The sequence below is a fragment of the Apostichopus japonicus genome, chromosome 14 (assembly GCF_037975245.1).
Source record: "Apostichopus japonicus isolate 1M-3 chromosome 14, ASM3797524v1, whole genome shotgun sequence".
Taxonomy (NCBI): domain Eukaryota; kingdom Metazoa; phylum Echinodermata; class Holothuroidea; order Aspidochirotida; family Stichopodidae; genus Apostichopus; species Apostichopus japonicus.
In genome coordinates, this window is record NC_092574.1 from 8,930,809 (window position 1) to 8,957,332 (window position 26,524).

The following is a 26,524-nucleotide window of genomic DNA, read 5'->3' on the forward strand; positions in this document are numbered from 1 at the left end:
AACCTCTTATTGTTTCTTACTTTTTGGTGTTGGTATTTTAGGATTATTTTTATTATTAGTTATTATTTGTTTTCACTGTATTTGTTTCCTTTTTATCGTTTGTGTTTTTGTTTTTTGTGAAGCGCTTTGATACTTTTTGTGATTTAGCGCTATATAAATGACGTATTTATTATTATTTATTATAACATTACAAGCAAAGATGTGGATATTAATGGATGACAACAATCCAATACATACAAGTTGCATATCTGTGAAGCATTTTTCCACAACTTTTCAAGTAGCATTTTGCTGCCCAATATCAGTTTAAATTTAACCAAACAAAGCCAAATAATTGCACTCATTGTCAACGGTAATCCCCCAACACATCCCCACCCCTCCCCTACCAATGAGGCAGTCTTAATAATGGTTTTATTGTGCTAATCCCTATTACGATAAAAACGCTACAGAAAATTCCACGTCTGCAACTGTGTTGATGAATTCTTGCATAATTTTCATACAGCTATAGATTATTCAGTTCATAAATCACAATCTCTTTATAAAGTATATACTTAATAATAGAATACATTCATGATTATCTATACAATTATTCCTTTCCAGCAGATTAAAACCTAGATGCACAACAAGAGCTGGATGAATGAAAATGATGTGAAACATGCTAAAAATCATCTTTCGCTGAGATGATTGCTTTTAATTATTCAAGTTTGATGCAAGCAGATTTATAGTCCACATACGTAATGAAATCTCTGCTTTAAAAGAAGACACTGGAAAGTATTTCTTCGCTGTTGAAACGCTTGTGCTGTAATGTCAAGTCCGTTTCAAGTGATAGACAGGCAAAAGATATCTGGTTATCAGATACTGTAGCTGTAACAGTGATGGAAGGCCCCCCGAGGTCTCATCCTAATCACACTGGAATCTTCTGATCCAGCTTATTTTTTGGGGGGAGGGGTGGTCATAGTGTTTTTAATTGTTTTATGTTAATTATAATACACATGCTGCCTTCACATAAATTAAGAAGGAAGGAATTGGGAGGAAAAATGGGGGGGGGAAGGTATAAATTTGCATGTTATAACCAAAGGCAACTGATGATAAACAATTAACAGAAAGCTGAGTTTACATTGTGTTGGTTTGATTACCAAGGTAGTTACCAGAAGTTTAGGGAAGCTGTGCTTATAAGAGAGTTTGTCTCAAGCTTTTTAGAGAAAAAAAAAACCTCATAAATATGAATATGTTCACATTAAGTACTATATTTGCAAAGAGGAGACTGTGTGCATTGTCACCATGGCAACAACAGCAGTTTTCACAGCCTTCATATGTAAAGGCCACTTTAAGGTCTACAGACACCTATAAACAACATTGTCCAAATCAAATTATTAGGCATTAAAAATCATGAAAATAGCTGCAACTCCCATCAAAATCCATCAAGGACTGACCACTTTACAAGTCTTTTCTTAATTCTAGTTTTATTTATGAATAAACATTAGAGCTTATATTCAGCACATTGGTGATGTATAAGGAGTGACTGCCTTATTTTCTGTTATGTTATCCTTTTGTTTTCAAAACCTTTCTTTCAAGAACACTGAACACAGGTTTCGTGGCCTAGGATAATTTTCTGAAATATTCTGTATTCTTTGAAGAGAGGAACATCAAATTATATTCAAATGAAAAATGTGAGCTTGTAATTAGTGGTTAATTTATTAAGGTCTAAAGTCAGAAAATTCGATGAGCGCAACACTCTAAGTCACAGTTTGTACAAATTTAATGAGTTTCCCAGATTTATCAAAAACTTCAAGTGTGTATATCTTGAAAACGGCTGGAGAGTTTTCCAAAAAAATTCAACAGATTTTGAATTAGATTATCATGCAAACACAACAAATGTACTGAATATGGGGCAATTTGGCTAGGTGTCCATAGTATTTCAAGCAGAATCTGAATTCAGTCAATCTTTGTATAAAATTTATCTGTAAAAAAAAATATAGATAAAATTCAAAACATTATTTTAATCTACCTTGGGTGTTAATCTTGATGGTATTTAAATTACACTACATTTAAAGGCAACCTTTAGCTCGGCATTTATTAAATTTCAATTTTTCTATGTAACTTAATCTTGTTATTATCTCAAACCTTTCAGTCATGTAAGGAAGATAATGATATCATTTACAGTACTGGTGCAATTACTGTTCAGTATCAAATATCTCCGATCTAAGAAAACTTATAATCCTATACATAAATTGAGACGGATTATACCACCAACACTACATGCTGATGTCAAGGCCACTGATGATTTCAAAGAAAAAATGCAGTCTAAGTTACAGTTGAATAAAAACATTAGTTTTTCAAAATTTACAGTTGAAAATCTGTGGCATAATTACACAAGCCACAGGTGGCAGTTTTTCTGAAATTCTTAACATATTATTATTATTATTACTATTATTATTATAATCTTTTTAGCAATACGACACATAAGAATAAATTATGTTCTTAAGTGTCATATCCTTCAAAACTGCAGGCATGCAGTCAAGTTTATCAAATGAGTAACATACCTAGGAAATTGAAGGACATTATTTTCAAGGTTACAAGTTTCTTTCAAGGTTTCTTTATATAATTACAAAAATCGTTCTCTGATGCCTCTGTCATAATTTACAACATGTTGTAGTATAACAGTCATGTTGCAGTATTACAGTCATGTTGTAGTTTAACAGTCATGTTGTAGTTTAACAGTCATGTTGTAGTATAACAGTCATGTTGTAGTACAACAGTCATGTTGTAGTATGACAGTCATGTTGTAGTTTAACAGTCACGTTGTAATATGACAGTCATGTTGTAGTATAATAGTCATGTTGTAGTATAACAGCCATGTTGTAGTTTAACAGCCATGTTGTAGTTTAACAGTCATGTTGCAGTTTAACAGTCATGTTGTAGTATAAGTCATGTTGTAGTATAACAGTCATGTTGTAGTACAAAAGTCATGTTGTAGTACAACAGTCATGTTGTAGTATAACAGTCATCTTGTAGTAAAACAGTCATCTTGTAGTATAAGTCATTTTGTAGTTTAACAGTCATGTTATAGTATAACAGTCATGTTGCAGTATATGTCATGTTGAAGTATAAGTCATGTTGTAGTATAACAGTCATGTTGCAGTATAACAGTCATGTTGTAGTATAAGTCATGTTGTAGTTTTACAGTCATGTTGTAGTATAACAGTCATGTTGTAGTTTAACAGTCATGTTATAGTATAAGAGTCATGTTGCAGTATATGTCATGTTGAAGTATAAGTCATGTTGTAGTATAACAGTCATGTTGTAGTATAACAGACATGTTGTAGTATAACAGTCATGTTGTAGTTTTACAGTCATGTTGTAGTATAACAGTCATGTTGTAGTTTAACAGTCATGTTGTAGTATAACAGTCATGTTGCAGTATATGTCATGTTGAAGTATAAGTCATGTTGTAGTATAACAGTCATGTTGTAGTATAACAGTCATGTTGCAGTATAACAGTCATGTTGTAGTATAAGTCATGTTGTAGTTTAACAGTCATGTTGTAGTTTAACAGTCATGTTGCAGTTTAACAGTCATGTTGTAGTATAAGTCATATTGTAGTATAACAGTCATGTTGTAGTATAACAGCCATGTTGTAGTTTAACAGTCATGTTGTAGTTTAACAGTCATGTTGCAGTTTAACAGTCATGTTGTAGTATAAGTCATGTTGTAGTATAACAGTCATGTTGTAGTACAACAGTCATGTTGTAGTATAACAGTCATGTTGTAGTATAACAGTCATGTTGTAGTAAAACAGTCATCTTGTAGTATAAGTCATTTTGTAGTTTAACAGCGCCTTTGAACAACTTTTGTTGATTTTGGCGCTATATAAATGTTTTCTGATTGATTGATTGATAACAGTGATGTTGTAGTTTAACAGTGATGTTGTAGTAAAACAGTCACGTTGTAGTTTAAAAGTCATGTTGTAGTATAACAGTCATGTTATAGACTAACAGTCATGTTGTAGTATAACCAGTTATTCATGTCCTCTCTCATGTTTTCTTTTTCCTTCCCTTCCTTTATGGGATGTTTCTACTTTCGTAAAGCCTGACAGTTTCCTACAACATTCCCTTTCACAAAGTTCTATTTTGTACTACTACATGATCCAAGTATATCTTTATAACGTCATATTATTTTGAAGGAAAAAAAGGTATTTAAGTGATGTGAAAATCATAGAAATATGGTAAACATCCGGAATGTTAAATACTTTATTATGTTTACTCCTAAATACATTATCAGAGAACAGTATTAGCAGGCAATAAGTTCACATATATATGCCACCTCTCATAGAACTTTCTCTCCCTTGTGATACCAGTAAATCAGAGCAAACCTAACTTTTGACAACATTGGTGCAAACTGGCCTTACATATGTTATATGATTACAGCCAAGTGACTATATTCAGGAAAATTGTCTTGAACACTGCTACAAACATATATATATGACTTAACTCAGCTAGTGAATTTGTCTACACTTGTTCGCGTGGAAACCATTACCCAAGCTTCTTCTGTTCAGTGTATGAAATTGTCGCATCCATATATTCTCGCAAACCTAGACAGAATTTGATAATCGAGCTCGACAATATCTATCCCAACTGTTTTTGTTCAAGAGATAACTATTATGTTACTTACACCCATGGCAATGCTATCAGGCAAAAATTGTCATTTTTTTTTCTCTTTATCTTTTTGATAGAAGAGAAGAATCAATTTCAACAGAGTCTGAAGAGATTCTACTTTGTGAATGTTGACAGCTGTGTGGGATTACATTTAGTTGATGAACAAGAACCCAGTCAGTATAGACTTTATAAGTTTAAGTAATTACTTTTCTGTGTGTGGATACGTCTTCAGCACACACATAACAAGTAGTATTTTCTCCTCCATTATTCCATACAGGGCATGAAACTTTGAAAGATTTGTTTTTGAGTGTCCAAAAAAAAAAAAAAAGTAGAAAATAACAGAGAATGGCCAATATCTACACTTAAGGAGAGATGTGTGGGTTTGGCGAAAACAACGACAGTTTTGGACGGCAAAACTCACCTTCGAGTGGATCATAGCCCTACCACTATGTTGGTTTTATTTTCAGTATCTCCAAAGTGATGGAGGGTGATACCAATTTAGAGGGGGGTAGGAGGGGGGGTACATAGTCATGTCAATGCAATCTGAATTTGACGCAGACAGCTTGTTTGTCCAAACAGAAATTTGATCGTCTCTGACGGCCATTAATAATTTGCCCTGTCGCAGAATAAAATAAATTAATTCATATCTGCCATGAATCTGAAGTTTTATAGAAGATTGATAACCTGATAGTCAATCTTAGTAATCTTCTGCAGCGAGCAGATGTCACGTATTTACATACGTTTATGATAGAAAACAAACATTATTACCAGGAGAGGGATTATACATTATGACTCAAGTTATCTCTGTTTTATTTTCCAAAGCAGATGAAGACAAAACGTAGGACTGTTGCTAATTATATAGTAAGCAGATAGTGATGCACGAGAAAAAATGTAGTTCCCCCCCCCACACTTTTAGGCACTGTGGCAAATTTAGGAGGATGAGGGGGCTGCAGCATCCTGCAGCTTGGTTGTATGGGATGTAGTCTTTTGAGCAGTGCAGTTTCACATAGAAGACACTGTTGGTCTATTCTTTGTGCTTCTTCATATGGAGCCTTTAATATTACTTACTTAGTCATGTAGTAGTAAAAGATGGACTGTAAGACCAGTTTAGCACTCAGACCGAGTTAATCAGCTCCTCCATTAGAGGGATATGCATACATATAAAACACTGTTTGTTCTCAAATAACATGTTTAAAACATACAGTATATTACAAATCTGTCATGGGAAAAATGGTGTTTGCTTTCCGGGCATCACAGTTCCAAATGTTACTATCCCATTTGAATTATGACTAGATTATATAAGCAATGTCTACCTCATCCTTCTGTCCTCGTAAATGTTTCACGTGAAAACCGTTGAGTGTAGAGTACCGCAGCACTCTTAAAGCACTCCCATATGACTCTGTAAGTGGGGAAGTATATACCATTTCAGTAATATTACAATTTGGGGGGGGTTATTCCAGTCATGACAAGGAATGTAAAAACCAATTTATAGTTTTAATGTATTGCACATGTTTCTTTTCATCTCCTTTCAGATTTCAATGCTGTCTTAACATTCCTTTCATGAATATGCAGAAACATTTTGATGGAACTTTAACTAAAAGTCAAAAATGAAAATATCCAACGTTCTATCAAAAAGCCTGCGAGCCCTACAGATAATTTCTGATATTAATGTTGTACTCATCTCTTTGTATTTTCTGCATGTGTTCATGCATGAATATTTAATGTCAAATGCTTTGCCTAATTAACTCTTTCCGAAAAACTACTATATAGTTAGTCAAGCTTTATAAACACCAATATTTCTATTAATACAAGCCTCATTAACCACTGCAAATACCACGTAACATTGCGTACAAAATCTACAGCTTTTACGTCGGCAAAGGGAGCGGTCTCTATAGTTTTGAAAATTTACTAGATCTTTTTTTTGTGTGCAGTGCAGTCTCTGAATAATTATTCCGAGGTATAAAGTCAGGGCAGGAACGAGTGGAAAAAGCTGCGTGTATTAGATCAATATTCATTTTGCATTCCGTCACTTCGCTGACTTCTGTCGGAAATCTATACAAACACTCTCTCTCGCTTGTTTTTCACCTCCGAATAAATGTACCCTTGCAACCTCTTGACAATTTCAAGCCTATACTTCCAGGGATCTTCTTTCAAGGGTAGCGAAAAAATCTTCAAAACTGAAATTCAAGACCGCAAAGGGCTTTTGCTCGATGTAAAGGAATTTTCTTTCTGACTTGAGAATCATTAATTACAGCTGTCTCATGGACTCAAATCCAGAGGGATTCAAAAGGTTTTTTAGCTTAGAAGGAAGGTGCTTGACAGAAAGAAAAACATTTATCCACATGTGAGAAAATTTCTTTGTATTCACCGATGTTTTTTGGTAATTTAGATGTATACTCGTGCTGCATGAGAGCGAAGATGAAGGGAGAAACTGATGGCAGAGTTTTGGAAGAGGGGAGATGGGTCAATCCACGATTTATTTCTCTATGAAAAGGATCTCACCTTTCAAATTGATAAGAAAAGGTACAAATGCTGACATGGTCCAACTACATGATTATCTCATTTTCAGTAATTTTTGTGCTTTGGTATAAATTAAGACAAGCCCTATTTAAAGCTGCACTGCAGTTTATTCTATTTTATTAAGTAAATGTCTAGGAAAAGGAAAATTGTTTGGGGAAGGTAGCCTCTCAAATTGTGATTGTGGAGTTTCACATGTTCTTGTACATCATAAGAGAAGAATTTGAAGGGTTTATAACTCAAGCTCAAAATAAGGAACATTCAAGCATTGACATCACAGGCAGTATGTGTGGCTACATGGTTAATTCATTTCACAGGGCCTTTTTCTGTAAGTTGTTGTTGTTTTGCAGTCGTGCTCATTGCTATAGCAATTAATAATGCTAGATGAAAGAACTGAAAAAGTTGTTTTCATACTTACATTTTAGACAGATTTAATGTGTATTTCAGATTTGTACATATATTTCAATGGGATTGCTGTTTATAGAGCTCAATGAACGTTTCGGCACATTGGACAACTTTATAATCGGTTATGATGATGGCAGCATTTACAGTCGGCGCAGCCTAAGATTAAGAATATTCTGTGGCAGACCCTAGATGTTACTTCCTTTGTTATTGGCAGACACGATTACAGAAGTATTGTCTGCGTGGATACATCCACTTCGTTAAGAAGTAACGATATGATTTAATTAGCTATAGTCAACATGCCAGCTCGCTCATGTAGAGTTTGTTTTCACTACATCCAATTCACCGTCTTATGAATTGGCTGCATGTGACGAATGTCAGGAGAACAGAATAGATTGGTATTGACAGAAGCGGAAGAAAGGAGCCCCCCCAAAAAATCAAGCAATCCTTAAGGGGAAGAAGAGATATATATTACTGTACATACAGATAAAGATACAAGCATGTTGCCAGACCTTTTAGAGAGAACACACATATAGTATTAACATATAGTATTATCACTGAGGACCTATAGATAGAAATGTTACAAGCTAAAATAGAGAAATAGTTGCATGAATAATGATGCTCTCCTGCAGCCTCACCCAAAGTGAACAGAGGGCACCGCCATATCGGTCCCATCTAATTCCACGAAACTTAACAAGGATTCAGTCAGATATGACTCTAGATCATAACGGTAACCATGGGCAACAGTTGATAGAGCTTGTATGACATACAAGTTTGTTTTGTACTTATTGAAGAAGAGATCTTTTGAAACATATTATCCAAGCTTCAAGTCAAACCAATTGTTTTAAGCTCATAAACTTGTGTTTCCGAACGTTTACTTGAACTAGTCGATCACACAGCGCGTCTGTATTGTATTATGTTCATTCGGCGTGTTTGCAGCGCTTTCACAAAATCATGTTTCTCTGATTCAGAGATCTGTAAGGTAATAAGTATAGATCCCGCACATTTTTAGGACCGACAAGACGGCGCCCTCTATAGAAAGGCCCATTGCTGCTTTGAGCTGTATGATCAGAAAGTCGATCCTTAACAGCATGATTTCTCAGGCAGCAGATAAACACAGGTTACCATGGTAAACAATCTCAGTTGATGTTATATTAAAAACATCTTTTCACACTTCTTTTGATATTGATAGGAACATGTCATAAATCAAAACGAATTTTCACAAACTTGGCAACTCCCAAGAAAAGATTAATTGTTTAGTGTATTACCCCTCCTGCCCCTATTTCTTGCCACTTTATGACACACAATATCTTTAAGGAACAACCATCAAAACCAATGACATTCCCAGTGCTTCTTTTCTTCAGATCTTAAACTGTGATTTATTACTTTAGCATTCATCAAGGTGATCTATTACACTGATTGGTTATCTACAGCGAGAATAAATGTTTAGACTCTTGAATCCATCATTTTCCCATTAATTTTTACTTCGTTGGAGGGAAAAGTAAAAGAATTGACACAAGTTGCTCACAAACAGCTTATCTCTCGGTATATCTCAGGTGCGGGTATTTATGGAAATTAGTCGGAGCGCCTTACTCTGTCAGCCTGACAAATGTTTATCAAACGGTTAATTACGATATAGGGAATGTAAACAAATTGTTTGCTTTTCTTTATGTCAAACCTGCAAGATACAGCAACAAAAATATATAGAAATAAATAATTGAACGACACACACTGCTATATTTTATGAGGCCAAAATGGGTCATAATTTTGTGTGTTTCTTTATAAATCACATACTCTACAGTGACAAATAGCTAAATTTATAAAATATATAATGATTTAGTGATTCATAAACTAGTCAAATTTAAGATATAGGCTATACAGAGCTAATTAAATGACTTTTCTTCTATCAAATCTACAATTATCTAGAATTAGATTACTGCTATAATACTCATGGTTGGGTAGAACTTGCCTTACCTTTGGATATAAAATAAATTTACAATAATTTACAATGATTACACACCTTGGGAGAGCAAGGTTTCATGAGGAAGGCTACATATAGACGGTAACAGTTTGGCCACAAAGAGAAAATGGTGGCACTAATAGGTTACCTTAGTGCCCTTGACTTGGTAATAGTTTACCTTAGTGTCCTTGACTTGGTAAAACAAGAGTGCAGTCTTTGTGAGGAGATAAGTAAGTCAGGAGCACTAACGTGTAAGTATATGTTTATTAGATGAGCATAACTGAGATTATATAGTGTCCATCAGCTTTCCACTCCTCTTTGGTAACATTTAAAGTACTATCAATCACCAAATGTAAATAATAGACAGTGTTTATATAGTGTTCATTGGATTACTCTCCAGTTAGACAACCTAGACCACCTTGGGAAAGCATTCACAAAAGTCATGCAAATCAGAATATAATGATTCACTATTAGGAAACCGAAAATATTGAAGATAATGCTTACAATGAACTTCACTTCATCTTTCAAGACCCTTTTACCGATCACCTGTAGATAAAAGTAAAGAAAAACACAAATGTTATGAACATGTATCTCCAACAAAATTAAACATATTAAATCAAAGCAACAATAATACTTGAAGTCTTATTAACGTCATATTTAGAAATTTTCTTGTCTCTGAACAATCAGGGCACTATAGTCAATTTAAGACAAGACTTAATTTCCGTTCTACGACGTAAACCGCACAACGAATACTGCAATGCTGCTGCACACTTGAGTCAATTTTGTAGCCACACAAGAGGTAGCATAGCAAATTTGAAATCAATTTATCAATAGAAAAAAGAAAACATTAGAAATGTGCATAGTGAGAGAGACATAAAATAACTGTCAACATGAAGAGCTTTAAAAGCTGGGCCATCTAGGGAGGAAAAAATGTAAAATAATCTACATTTCGAGAGACACAAATCAAACTTCCAATCTCGGTTTCTCAAACATATTTTTCAAAAGAACAGCCATGTATCTCTTTATCGCCCTATCACGCCTGCAGGCTGGATTTTACTGTTTAAATCTATGACGGTTGAAAGATGACTTGTCAGACAGCCAATACTACTGTACTTATTGCTGTTACCAAAAGGAACAACAACTAGCATATATCCAACAACATATCTCCAACAGCGTATCCAACAACAACAATCCTGACGTATATATACTGTATTATATATATATTTGTACATTTTTCTTTTCTTTTCTTTTCTCCCAGGGAGTCTCCTACCTTGTTAAGTCTTTCAAGACTTTATAGGAGACTTCCTTTCCCATTGTACACAATTGGCGATAAAACAAATAAATGAATAAATAAAAACTAGTTTGTTTACAATACATGCAATAAATTAGACTTTCTATTACAAGATCATCATGTTGGACAACCAACTCTCTGCCATTTGGACAATCTGTAGAGAAACATCATAGATGTCCTAGAAACAGCTTTTACCTACAAAATTTCCTTCAAATTTATTGCCACCCATTTATACCAGCAAAATGCTTCTAATGGGGTCCTCCTGTTCCAAAATCTGGTTGTTGTTTTTGAAGTAAAGAAAAAGATATTTAGATGGGGTTTTCAACAGTGTGGACTAATTCTACTCTTCAACGTAAGGGCACATTGTCTGCCACTGGAATATCCCTTTAATACTTTGATGGATTTCAGTGTATCCTGTGTTATACAATATAGAGGTAAGGCTACATTGTCTGCCACTGGAATATCCCTTTAATTCTTTGGTGGATTTCGGTGTATCCTGTGTTATACAATATAGAGGTAAGGCTACATTGCCTGCCACTGGAATACCCCTTTAATAATTTGATGGATTTCCGTGTATTCTGTGATATAGAATATAGAGGTATGGCTACGTTGTCTGCAACTGGAATATCCCTTTAATACATTGATGGATTTCAGTGTATCATGTGTATTGAATATGGAGAAGTTAAAGAACCATGGAGACAAGCTGCTGAGTATAATGGTATCAGACTATCAATCATTCAGTCAACATTTTGTCTATAAGAGCATGATCGGTGAAAAAATATACAACGTTTGAAATGAAGACGTGTCGAGGGAATTGCATCCATACCTGAATGAAAGTGTACAATCAGACCTTCTGTAGGATAAAATGGTTTGCATTACACTGAGGATAACTAACCTACACATAGCTTGTAGAACAGTGGTGATTTATAAACCTATTTTATTATCTAACGTATATACTCTCAAGCCCAAAGAAATGTTGCCAGTTCTCCAATGATATATATGTGTGTGAACACTGAACCAAAACACCACGCAGAAACATTACATGTATCCTGAAAATAAAATATATATGTGTATGTATGTATGTATATGTATATATATATATATATATATATATATATATATCCAATATATATATATATCCAATATATATATATATCCAATATATATATATATATATATATATATATATATACAAACAGACTACAGTGCCGCACTGCAATATTAAAAATAAAAGCACAAACTTCAAAATCAGAATCTTGCAAGGTCAGGGTAAAATTTAATAAAATCGTCCACGTAGAGCACAGACTCATTGCCAACACGTTTAATGGAGCTCAAAAAACCTGTGATGTTGCGGATAATAGTTGTTTGATGATGGGTTTGGCCTAAAGGGACTCGACTTATCAGTTAATATTCAGAGGACTCTGTGTGTGATTGACTCCATATGAGGAACCTTTCATACTTGAATGCAAACACATCTGCCTGGATCCAGTGGGATATGGAAGACCGCATGCCCTGAAGGGAATTTCCAAATTAATCGCTATTCAAACTTTCAGATTTGTCCTTTAAACAGAAGACTTCAATATATCAAAGATCCTGAACATCACACTTCATATTCCATAATGACAGCAATGTGCATACCGTATCATTTGTATTTCATCAAGATACACAGTGATACCATGACAAGGCTGTATGTGACATCCTTACAAGATATTCTTCATTCGATACAGTACACAAATATTTCCTCCAGTACAAAGAGAACAACTGTAGACATTAAATTTACATACTCGGCTCAGTGGTCATGATGACACGCATTCACAAAATATAAAAAAATTAGAATTTACAAAATGATATGAGAATGTGGGTTTGAACCTAGAGAGACAGAAACAAAAATTGCAGCAGCCTTTTTGTTAATGAGCAATTAACTTCAGCCACAGGAATTCAAAATATATATATTTTTTTTTTACAAATCTTCCAAATCGTGTTAATTTTTAGATAATATTTAGATAAATAAAGATTAACAAAAATATCAGAGACACTTTCTTCTTAATATCTTTTTGTGATTTTGTGGAAACAAAATTGGAAAGAATGAGTTTCTTGGAAATACATTTGAATGACGTATTACTGAGAGCATGGCTCGGTGAATAGTAAAGAGAAGAAAAAAAAAGTTGATTTGTAGCCAAGATAATTTAATACCCCTAGAAATCAATGCAAACATGTGACACTTCAAAGGCCATCTTCCGATTATTGGAAAGACACAGATACAACCGCCTCATGTTTGTTGCACGTACACATGAGGGATGAGCTGTGTTTAACTATCGCATGATTTTGCATGCACGTACGTGACGCTTTGTACACGTCACATTGAACAGATAATACTCATCACTACCTTGGCTAGAGATTCAATCTTATCGCAAAAGAGATTCTGTTTCTCATATAAATTCAATAAACTTTCAGATAACATTGTGTCATAAATACATCAGGGACAGCTTTGCACATAGTAAATTTCTTGTTTCATTCATCGCCTGCTGACACTAAAGCTTCCTCCTCAAGGACACCTCACTACAGAAAACAGCCAGGAACTCCTGGGGTACCATTATATCAAGGATATTCTTAGCACTCACTCCTCAATGACGTCATAGACACATTACCGACAGAAACACTCTGCACAGAAGCAATTTGAGTGGTTTGAGGGAATGGGGTCCCAGATGGGAAAATCAAAACTTAATATAAAGATTAAAGAAAAATAAAGCTGCACTCTTCAAAAATATGCCTCGAAACTTACAAATGTTAATGTTGTGAATCATCACAGCCAATTTGGTGCTTAGGAGACTAGTGAGGGAAAGAGAAAGGTGGTGACTACTGGATTCAAGAAAGAGAGCTGTCGATGTGTGGATTCAAAGAAGAGAGCTATCAATGACTGGATTCAAGCAAGAGAGCTACGAGAGCTACCAATGACTGGATTCAAAGAAGAGAGCTATCAATGACTGGATTCAAGGAAGAGAGCTACGAGAGCTACCAATGACTGGATTCAAAGAAGTGAGCTATCAAGGGCTACTGGATTCAAGGAAGAAAGCTACCAATGACTGCATTCAAAGAAGAGAGCTATCAATGACTGGATTCAAGGAAGAGAGCTACGAGAGCTACCAATGACTGAATTCAAAGAAGTGAGCTATCAAGGGCTACAGGATTCAAGGAAGAAAGCTACCAATGACTGCATTCAAAGAAGAGAGCTATCAATGACTGGATTCAAGGAAGAGAGCTACGAGAGCTACCAATGACTGGATTCAAAGAAGTGAGCTATCAAGGGCTACTGGATTCAAGGAAGAAAGCTACCAATGACTGCATTCAAAGAAGAGAGCTATCAATGACTGGATTCAAGGAAGAGAGCTACGAGAGCTACCAATGACTGAATTCAAAGAAGTGAGCTATCAAGGGCTACAGGATTCAAGGAAGAAAGCTACCAATGACTGCATTCAAAGAAGAGAGCTATCAATGACTGGATTCAAGGAAGAGAGTTACGAGAGATACCAATGACTGAATTCAAAGAAGTGAGCTATCAAGGGCTACAGGATTCAAGGAAAAAAGCTACCAATGAATGGATTCAAGTAAGACAGCTACCAATGACTGCATTCAAGGAAGTGAGCTACCAATGGCTAGATTCACTTGGAAGAGAGCTATCAATGACTGGTTTCAAGGAAGAAAGCTACCAATGAATGGATTCAAGGATAAGCTACCAATGACTGGATTCAAAGAAGAGAGCTTCCAGAGCTACCAATGACTGGATTCAAAGAAGTGAGCTATCAAGGGCTACTGGAATCAAGGAAAGAAGCTATCAATGACTGCATTCAAGGAAACGAGCTACCAATGGCTAGATTCACTTGGAAAAGGGCTATCAATGACTGGTTTCAAGGAAGACAGCTACCAATGAATGGATTCAAGGAAGAGAGCTATCAATGACTGGATTCAAGGAAGTGATTCAAGAAAGAGAGCTGTTGATGACAGACAGCCAATACATGCCCTGCAATATAACACTTCCACTCCTCTCACTGACCTTACACACAATACATGTGAGGCCATCCACATGAGATGAATATTAATCAGCACATACACAAATACAAAGCAGAGACTGCTTTTCATAAATTCTTCAACTTTCAACATTTTGTGCTATGCCAATATGAATTCAAATAAAAAAAAATTAAAAAATTGGACGTTCTCGCCCCCAAAGTAACAGAATTGGGAAATAATTGCTAAATAATTACTGATAATGACAAGACAATTATTTTTATTACATGAGTTCTCTCCTAAAGCAGAAAATACAGTGCAATGCAACTGAATTTGAAAAAATTTAAATTTCATAAATGAAAGCATTTTTTTTGTTTTTTTCACACACAGCACAGTTTGATCACACACAGCATTCCAAGACACATAAGAAGTGGTTTTCAAAAGAGAATGATTAAAATTGATCAAAATAATACACTGTTCTGCTTATTTTTACTGTAATAATATGCTAAATCAATGATATTTATCAATAAATTAATTGGTTCCATTTGATATGTAAATATTCATTGGACAGACGCTTTTTATATCTATTCGTCGAGTGACAGATCAACGAGGAAAGCCTGATTAATATGCAAACGAGAATCTCTTGACTTTTCAAATTTGAGTCAACATTTTACAAGGGTCACTGAGCTACAACACAGTCAGGTTATTCATGGCACGACAAAATATGCATATTAAATGGCAAATAAACGAGCACTGCTTTTAAACAGTTCCCTCCTCTCTGCTTCATATATCATTCCAGCTGTGAGAGCTAGACCAAGAATGCCGTCCAGCATGTTAATAGGTACGCACTGAAGACTGCAGGGGATCATCTCGCCCGCTCTGTAAATCAATTTACATTGGGAGCTCGATATGATTCTAAAATAATACCATCAACATACGTTCGCCATTTGTCAAGGTACCGCGGCTAATCTGTGTAGACTGGGTGTATTATTTCACAGTTGGTGACATAACATTTGAAGCAGAAAACATTTACAACAATTAATTGGACTCTTTTTTTTGTTGATAGGGGCATTTTGTCGTTCTGTTATTACTAGCACTTTTACTGACTGTACTGTGTGTTGGGGTTGGCAGCGTTGATGAACATGTTTAAGAAGAGAATTAATGGGATGATTAAGAAGTCTGGATATCTGATTGGGAATCACCAATTGCTCAGGCTGGACATATTCTATCACTCATGCCTCCAACCGAAGCTTTGTTCTGCTATGGATGACCCAGATCACCTGTTGCATGGTGACCTCTCAGGGCGAGTTAATGGTCAAAGGTCAAAAGATGAGACCACCAGCTGCTAGTACAAACCCATACAAACATACCTTCGTGCCGATGACGATGACATATTTTAATAGTAATTACACAAGTTAGTCAGGTTTTCATCAGGTTTAATTCTTTTGTGTCTTGTGTGCAATAAGTGTGATTCTTTGTCTTGTTTAATTCTTTTGTGCATTCATCCCTTTTATCATATCTTTCATGTATTCTGCTTTATCTACTCTTACTCAGTCTTATCACTGTTTTCATAGCAATGCTGTAATTGCCCAAATTTTGGTGCTAATTAACGTTTAATTTGAATTGAATTTGAATTGAATTGTATTGTAAGGAGCATGTTTAACAAACTTATACTCGGCAAATTTGAAGTAGATCTGCTAACAGATGATCGATGCAGACATAGCACTTATGAACACACACACACGCACACACGGAGTATAAATATATAATTATGCTGCAATAACTCATGGATCTCCAAGATATCGGTGAGTATTTGGTAAAGTAACCTGCATTTTAAAGCACATTTGCATTGCTTCTAATCAATGTGAAGAAGCAGATCATATTCAGCGATGGAGAAACATTAGAGAAAATATTCTCCTTTCCTGCCAATGAAACCAATTCCAGAATATTGTGCATTATTCCTGCATGCTTATAAGGAATTATAATACAGGGGACCCCAATACCATTTAATGCCCTACAAAATTATGCCACAAAAAAAGTTCTATATTCATGAAGTGCTCAGTGAATAATTGCATTCAATTAGAGTTGTAACCCTTCCATAATAGGTAATATAAATGCAAATTTTCCTTGATAGTTAGATCTCTGGACTCAAGATAAAATTCCAAGCTTGAAGCCCACACGGCTAAGATAGAGGCACTGTATACGCAGTAAACTCCCTGTGTAACCTTTGCAATACACGTCAGGGAACTGGAGCTTCATAAAGTGTAATTAATAACGAGAGAGCAAGACTACTGTAAAGTTAGGTATTCAACAGCAGACTATATCATGCAACAAATGTTTTACACATTGCTATCTACATGCATCATTATAATGAAGGAATCACTGGGCAACCGGTAACGGAATTGGACTATTGTTTGGTTTGAATAAGGAAGATAAAAATGGTGATGATGTCAATATTGCAAATCTGAAATACAAAATCAAAACAACAATAGTATACTACTACTACTACTACTACTGCTACTACTGCTACTATTATTAAGTACTACTACTACTACTGCTGCTGCTACTACAACTACTACTACTACTATTACTACTTCTACTACTACTAAGTACTACTACTACTACTACTGCTGCTGCTACTACAACTACTACAACTACTATTACTACTTCTACTACTACTAAGTACTACTACTACTACTACTACTGCTGCTGCTACTACAACTACTACAGCTACTATTACTACTTCTACTACTACTAAGTACTACTACTACTACTACTGCTACTATTAGTAAGTACTATTACTACTTCTACTACTACTACTACCACCTTAATCGGTGCTCAATGAACAGATAATACATATTAAATGTCCACTTATCAGAGGTTCAACGTCAGGTGAGCAAATCTGCTGATCATGTTAATATTGTAACATGGTACATACGAATCATCTCAAAGACAAACACACGATGTCATGGTCAAGAAAGTAGGTGGAGTTGTCGGTCCTCCAGGGACATTTAGTCACATGTTGGGACCAGACCACCAGCAAAAACCAAAAATTAGGACTTAAAATAATTCATTCTGAGGCATATTTATGAAACAATTAGGTCTACAAAAGAGTATGATAATTTTACATTTGTGTGTGTGTGTGCATGGTTGAAAAGGGGGAGGGGAAAAACCCCCTCCCTCCCTTTCACAGCTTTAACTGCTCTACTAAACATGCATAGAATATCTTAGTAAAGGGAGTTTCAAAATAAAATGAAACTGTTAGCAAACTGCTTATCCACTAGAGAGCCTGTGTAATAGAATGTGTAAAAGTAAGTTGGCCTGACGTTTCGATCCTAGCAGGATCTTCTACAGAGGCTAAATGACAAGTTACAGTAACAGAGGGGACAAAAACACGCACAGAATACAGACAGGTTAATGAGCACGGTGAACACAATGGGATGGATGAAAGGGGATTATAAGTAGAAAGCAACAGGAGAAGAGGAGAGGAAGGAGATAAACTGTGGAGGGACAAAGAGAGGATTAAAGGCACAGGGTAAGGAATAAACTGGAGAGGGACAAAGACAGAAAGGTGTGAAGAAAAATGGAGGGGAAGAGAGCTGTGAGAAGAAGAGTGAAAGGGGGGGGGGGGGAGGGAGAAAGGGGAGAAGGAGTAGGGAACAGAGGAAGTTAGTCATGTCCTTCCTGAATGTTCAGCCCATGAGGTTGAATGGTACGAAGGCGTTGCATCCAGAGCCTCTCTCTGCTGATTCGTACTAGGTCAGGACGGCTACCTAAGGATTCAATCCCCTGTAGGGACATGTCGTTAATGGTATGGTTGGGAAGGTTAAAATGTTCTCCAACTGGGGTCTCAGTCTTCATCCCGCTGCTTTCACCATGTCTCACCATTTTCTTTTGTTTCAGAAGCTCAGAAAATTGATGCAGAAATCCCAGCGCTATTCTTTCCATCTTTCCAACTACAGGTTCTACTCTCTCTCCCGCATTATTCCCTCAGGTCTACAGGTTACACACCAACCAGCACTAGGGACACTCCCTCCAGGACTCCAGAGAGAGTGGAACCGAGTCTTACACAGCACCTCCATCCGTCTCATCAACATCCTCACCAAACACTGCCAACTGTCCTTAGATAGCCTCAACGATGATATCCTGAGGCTGAAGCTTGAATTACAGTCATGCTGCACCGATGACGAATGGACTCAGTACACTAACAAAATTAACTTGTGTTTGTCTCAGCAGAACATTGAACTCACAGAAAGAAGAAATAAGAAAATGACTGACCTTCAGAAAAGACGCAAACGTACCGCTTGCAACCGTTTTAGAAGGCCCCAGACTCCACCTGAGTCTGAACCACCATCCTCAACTGCAGTTGTTAACTTATCTTCTTCTACTCTTACCAGTGCAGACCTTAGGCTTCTCTCCAAAGGACTCAACTTCTGTCCTACTCCTCCAGCATTTGACCAAGCGGAACTGAGTCAAGATCTTACTCATTTCTTTCGCAGAATTCGCCTTCGTGAGTTTTTCCTAGATGATCCTCCAACTGAACGGGAACCCTTCTGCAAGAAAAGTTCTTGGATGCCTCCTAAGAACAGAGTCCCTGTTTTAGAAGCCTACACACAGGTCGTCAGCTCTGAGACTAACCAGTCAAACTCTCCTCTCCGCAGAACACACGACAACCTTCCAAGAGATGAGCGTACAGCACTCTCCTCACTGATGTCTCGCAGTGACATTATCATCAAGCCAGCCGACAAAGGTTCTGCAGTTGTCATCCAGGATCGACAGGATTACATCAAGGAAGCCATGCGTCATCTCTCCAACAGTGATATTTACACTCTTCTTGATTCTGATCCCACAGATATTTTCTCCCAGCAGATAAAACAGACCATCACTGATATGTACCAGCGGAACCAGATCTCTAAGAAGGCTGTTTCTTTCCTTTCTCCCACAGACTGTAAGGCAGCCAGGTTTTATCTCCTGCCCAAAATTCACAAGCCTGGTAACCCTGGTAGGCCTATCATCTCGGGCAATGGGTCCCCCACCGAGAAGATATCCTTGTTTGTGGACCACTTCATCAAACCTCTTGTTCCTCAGATTAATTCTTATATCCATGACACTCCAGATTTCCTCAGGAAACTTGAAGATATCAAAAACCAAATCCCCAGTACAGCCATCATCGGTACTTTCGACATCACTTCTCTGTACACTAACATCCCTCATGCTGAAGGTATCGCAGCCACGTGTGCAGCCCTGTCTAAGAAGGTCCACCCTTGTCCACCCATCTCTGACATCAAAGCTCTCATGCAACAGGTTCTCACCAAAAACAACTTCACGTTCATGAACAAGCATTACCTTCAAAGACACGGGACTGCCATGGGAACCAGGATGGCTCCTTCCTTTGCATGTCTGTTTATGTCTAGCCTTGAAGAACGCATGCTCAGTACGGCTCCCTGCCGTCCCCTTATCTGGTGGCGCTACATTGATGACATCTTCTTCATTTGGACCAGTGATGAGGATAGCCTGCTCACCTTCATCCATCACATCAATTCTTTCCACAGCACCATCAAATTCACCTCTGATTACTCTCACCAACAGGTTAACTTTCTCGATGTGACTGTTCGCAAGGAACACGGTTCTCTCTCTACAGACTTATACACCAAGCCCACAGACACACACCAGTATCTCCATTCTTCAAGCTGCCATCCCCGTCACTGCAAGTCTGGAATTGCCTACAGTCAAGCACTTCGTCTTCGTCGCATTTGCTCCAACAATTCCTCTTTCATTCGCCATACAGATGCTTTGGAAAAACACCTTATTGCCAGGGGCCATAGTGCCAGAAGGGTGCGTGAAGCCATTCAGAGAGTCCGCTCCCTTTCCAGATCATCTACTTTGGCAGTGAAGGACAAAAAGGGACGAGATTGCGACAACAAGCTGCCCCTGGTTGTTACTTTCCACCCAAATCTTCCTCCCCTTCAGAAAATCACCTCTAACAACCACAACATTCTCCTCACTTCAGATAGACTCCAACGAGCCGTCCCTGAAAAACCCATCATCGCCTACAGACGACCACGCAACCTACGAGACCTTCTTGTACGTGCTGCTGTTCCACCTCTTACTTCTAACCTCACACCCATTCAGCATGGTACCTTCAAATGTGATCGTACTTCGAGATGCATCGTCTGCAGCCACCACATTGTTGAATCCAATTCCATCACCAGCCACAGCATGCAACTCACACACAAGACTAAGGGTCACATCACTTGCACTACCACCAATGTCATCTATCTGATCTCTTGTAGAGTTTGCGGCATCCAGTATGTTGGCGAAACCAAAACCACCCTCAAGAAGCGATTCTATGGTCACAGATCCACAGTCAACACCATGAAGACTGAGACCCCAGTTGGAGAACATTTTAACCTTCCCAACCATACCATTAACGACATGTCCCTACAGGGGATTGAATCCTTAGGTAGCCGTCCTGACCTAGTACGAATCAGCAGAGAGAGGCTCTGGATGCAACGCCTTCGTACCATTCAACCTCATGGGCTGAACATTCAGGAAGGACATGACTAACTTCCTCTGTTCCCTACTCCTTCTCCCCTTTCTCCCTCCCCCCCCCCCTTTCACTCTTCTTCTCACAGCTCTCTTCCCCTCCATTTTTCTTCACACCTTTCTGTCTTTGTCCCTCTCCAGTTTATTCCTTACCCTGTGCCTTTAATCCTCTCTTTGTCCCTCCACAGTTTATCTCCTTCCTCTCCTCTTCTCCTGTTGCTTTCTACTTATAATCCCCTTTCATCCATCCCATTGTGTTCACCGTGCTCATTAACCTGTCTGTATTCTGTGCGTGTTTTTGTCCCCTCTGTTACTGTAACTTGTCATTTAGCCTCTGAAGAAGATCCTGCTAGGATCGAAACGTCAGGCCAACTTAAAGGGAGTTTCATAATATAAAGTGATATCTGATGATTAAGAGATGATGTCTCCAGAACAATGTATTAGAACTGTATGCATGCATCAAATCAACAGGGTATGTTTTTACATCATACATTAACCATATTTGTAGACATATCAACGACATGCAAAGCCGCTCAGCCAAGAACCTTGTGATTTGCAACTTGTCAGGTTCAATATGTAGCTGTGACTGGAAACACTATGATGATCGTTACTAAAGAGATGTAAACACTCAATATATACTGTATGTGTTTGCTGGCCGGCTTTAGATGAATCAATTCATTGAGCAATATTATTACATTCCATTGTCCACTGTTTCTTTTAGTGATGTGAAACTCCCAGTACTGTGTGTCTGTTAGACTTAGCGTCCAGAATCATCAGCTAATATACATTTGAGCATTAATAACAAATAACTGGCAATAATTGGCCATTTTTACCATTTTCTATAAGTCAGTTCATAATCAGATGTGAATGAATACCATACTTTCATCTTCCTATATATATGTATGTTTTGGGGCTCGGAAATACCGTGTAACAGATTTATTTCCAGATTCATACAGGAATAATAATTTACTGCCATTGTTTTGTTCCATCATATTCTGACACGTCTATCCATGGCAAAGCTAAAAAAATATCTGTGAATAGGAATTAGGACCATTATGTGGAAGGTACATAGTAAAACTTGTTACCATTTTCTATAAGCCACAAAGCATTGAATGCTTTCTCTAAATTCTGTTTTGATAACAGATAGTGAAGGACAATTTATGTTTAGTATTCTCAAAGATCCCCCCATTCCCCCACCCCCCCAAAGAAACGACAGAAAACACAGTGAAATAGAGTGAATTTTAGTTGCATCTAGATATTTCAACAGAAAAGGTCACTTGTATAGCTCACCTGAGTAAATAGTTCAGAGCTGTCCTCAGACACAACAAGTAGAGTGCAGAACTCTGATTGCGTCTGTCTCTCCAGCTGAAACGGGGAGAGAAAGAGAAAGAAAAAAAATGGAGTCCGTTGAGGTTTACAGGCATGGATGGAGTTATATTATAAGATTTAACTGACGGGGCATTAAAGGCTCTGTAATTGACGTCAATGATGTGGGAATGAAATAAAAACCAATCCACCAGAGATATGCAGATAAGATATCCCACGAATGAACTTTCAAAAATAAAAAAAATAAAGAAGGATTTATACAAAAAAGTCAGAAACCTACTGACCGATTCATTCAAATCTTTGGATGAAAATGCCAGTTGTTCATTTTTTTTTATACGAAGCACATGTCAACATATTTATAGTTTTTACCCTCGTTTTCAACATATTTTTTTTTCTTACAAAGGCTTAAAAGAAATACTGAAGAATACTGATCACTTACAATTTAATCATATAAAGATATAAATGGGATTTATCAAATTTTCCACAAGAACAATCTCTTCCACAGATGCTATCCTAGCAGATTTAACTACAACGGAATACAGGCGATCAATATTCTCGACCAGTTCGAGCGTGTTAATTTTTTTTTCTTTTTTCCATGGTTTCCTCAGTTTTCAAGGATTTTCTCCAACAACTGGCGCATCAATTTAGGAAATTAATACTACACTGCTTGGTCTTCAATTGCAGATTAATTACACACTGACGTCACAGGCAAAGCCTTTTTGGAGGACTGATTGAGCTGTGGAATTTATCTCGACCGAAGCTCGATTCAAAATAGATTGTGTACATGGCTGGCTGTTGTACTAGCTAGCTGCTCGAGAGAGCAGGATATGAAACACCACCTTAAACAAGCCTGGCTGCAGCGAGAGAAGAAAAAAAAAAAAAACCTTCAAGGTTTTTAATACATATGACAGAGAGAGACATATATGCCTTGTCTTAGTATCATCATTGTCTAGACAGGTTTCATCTAAAATGAGAAGTCAGCTCCTTCATAAATTGCCCAATTTCAAATTTTCTGAAACAGTTAAAAAACTCTCCTCGGTATATTAAAGAAATCAAGCATAAAATTCATAACGTTGGTTGGGTTGTTGCATAAATTAAATTGGCAAGTTGCTTGTTTTTCACTTTATATGGGAAGATTTTTTCTTTTATTTCCCACAGCTAGCGCACTTGTATTCAATTTTACAATTTTAAGGGCTCTCTTGTTCCGCTGTCAAAATATGCATGAGCAGAATTAAATCGGCACGGACCTAATCAGAAGTAACCCCCTTCCGAGAGGCTTAGCTTAATACTGAGGCTGATATTGTAGGATTTGCACTGTAAAACACATGAATAGATACAAGTGTAATTGAGTTTATTCCCCCGACGTGTTTTAATATTGTGTTTCATGGTCGTTCAACAAATCTTTCAAGAGAGACCGTGAGACATCCTGACGGAAGTCAATTTCTGTGCCAGTTTATTTTGTTCCAAGGCTATTCAGTAAATGCCTCAGAAATGATAAAACTTCTTGACTTGTAAATAAGGGTTTTGTTTCAGTTTGTGTTACGTCCATATACAGCTAGATGGCTCAAATTGGATGAAACATCCTGACTTGAAAGTAAAATATATGATTTAATAAACCTGTCACAAGGTGGGAGTATTCTTCTTTACCAAAACAACTGAGCAATTCAAATTCCTTTCTTTTTAAAGTCATTTTAGAAACACTGAAAACCATTGAACCTGTCATCCTACCATTCTTGAAAACAAAATTGCAGCAGAAACTGATTTGGAACGGTAATATATCTTTCACAACTCTCTTCAATTTAAATATTTTATTTAACTATAACTGCATCTAGAAAGTTTAAAAACACTTCCTATATGCAGTGGTGTTTACAAGCATATTTCTAACCCTTAAGTACAGCATGTCAAAAACTAGGTACTGTAAAACAAAAAATTTGTTTAAATTATGTCTTGTTTCTTTAAATTGAATGAAACTTGTCATGATCCACTAATGATTGTAAAGGTTTCACTCTCCTTTTTGGACAGAGCAAGAAAGCAAAACCAAAGGAATTAAAAGCTGATGTAGTAATGTGGCCAAACTACTGGTACAGAACTCTATAAAGCTCCATTGAATTTTTTTGTGTGTGCAAAAGTTAGCAATTTTTTGAGTCATTCCAAACCTTCAGTTCCAAAGTCTAGCTACAATTAAGGAGCTTCAGGAGTTTTTTATCTGACAATCTAGTATCTGACAGATCTCAGCTTCAAATGGCTGTTCTATCTCTGTAGTATCAAAACAAGGACATCTGGCCAACCTTATACGCGGATTAACTTTCTACACAGAGTAATTATTTACCAGTGAGAATGATGAAATTCTTCAGATTTAATCCCACTAGTTATATACTTCACAGCACTGACCCCCATTTCGAACCGTTACGTCGTTGCATGACTTACGTATTTGATGACTTTGAGTTGTAATGAGATGGAATCGTGGTCGTGAAGATCGGCACAGAGTTCCAGGATGCTGTCGTTGTACTTGCTCATATCCTCTAAATCATCCTTCCCCGATGACGGACAGCTGTTCGTCCTCTGCATTCTTGAAAGGCATGCAGATATCTGAAGGAAAGAGTAAATACAAAGCATATATATCTATATGTATATATGTGTGTGAACTATAATGATGAAGGGAGTATAATCAACGCATGGACGAAAAAAAGAATTTTAAAGGAACAAGAGCGCATCATCACAGTGGTGATGTCTTAGTTATATGACATTCAGTATAATTGATGACGATGACGATGACGATGTTGATGACGATGTTGATGATGTTGATGATGATCACAGTTGACTTGGGATATTGTAAAGTCATTAGAAATAAAAATAGAAAACTTGAGCTGGATGACAGATTCATGGAAATCGGGTTGAACAACATGAATCCACAGATTCAGGTGGCTGACTGGCTGGTAGATGTGACCTGATCAGGTCAACATGAATACAAGCATTACTTGTTTGATTCATGGCTGTAATCCAGGTCCACATGCATCAATCCACCACACCTGATAACTTGCAGAGCTCTGTATAACCCAGTTCATGGTGAATCCAAATCTAAGGTGAATGAACTATAGAACCCAGGTCCACACCAGTTATAACCTAAGCTCTATTTTAATGCATGGTTTATAATGTAACCCAGGGCCAAGTGCATCAATCCATGTAGGCCTATGGCTCATAACTGTGGCATGCAATGTATGCTTACATCAATCCGATCCTAGACGCTGTCATGGTTCATAGCTGTAACACGGATCCACATCAATCCCAACCTAGCTAAGCTGGGTGTCTGATAGCTGTAATATCATTCTCAGCCTTAGCTGGATGGCTCATGAATATATTACCTAGGTCCACATCAATCTCAGCCTTTATAGCAAGATGGCTGATAGCTGTAAAACAGGTCCCATATCAATCCCAGTCTAAGCCAGATGGCCCATAGCTACTACACTGGTTCATGTCAATCCCAACCTAGGCTCATAGCTATACCACAGGTCCACATCAATCTCAGCCTTAGCTGGATGGCTCATAGCTGTAACCCAGGCCAACATCAATAAATGCCTAACCTAGTATGACTTGCAGCTGTATAACCCAGTTCACCCTAAATCCAAACCTAAGGTGATTAAACCATATAGAACCAAGGTCCACATCAATCCAAACCTATCAACTCTATGGTTGCTCATAGCTGTATTACACAGGTAGAACCAACTACACATCAATTTAAAGATAAAGTTCTATGGCTCAAAACTATAATACAGGTCCACATCAATCCCAACCCATGGCTCATAGCTGTAACACTGAAAGGTCCAAATC

The 26,524-nt window shown here is 37.1% G+C and overlaps 1 protein-coding gene across 5 annotated transcripts in view; it reads right to left on the reverse strand.

Moving 5' to 3' along the window:
- LOC139980075 (cGMP-dependent 3',5'-cyclic phosphodiesterase-like) overlaps positions 1-26,524 on the reverse strand; it is a 126,876-nt gene that overhangs the window by 38,002 nt on the left and 62,350 nt on the right. For all 5 annotated transcript variants that reach the window (XM_071991441.1, XM_071991440.1, XM_071991444.1 and 2 more), the window contains 3 exons: positions 25,124-25,285; positions 22,661-22,735; positions 10,036-10,077 (listed from right to left, as the gene is read on the reverse strand). In XM_071991441.1, the coding sequence (XP_071847542.1) occupies positions 10,036-10,077; positions 22,661-22,735; positions 25,124-25,285 (279 nt within the window). The remainder of the gene's footprint in view (positions 1-10,035; positions 10,078-22,660; positions 22,736-25,123; positions 25,286-26,524) is intronic.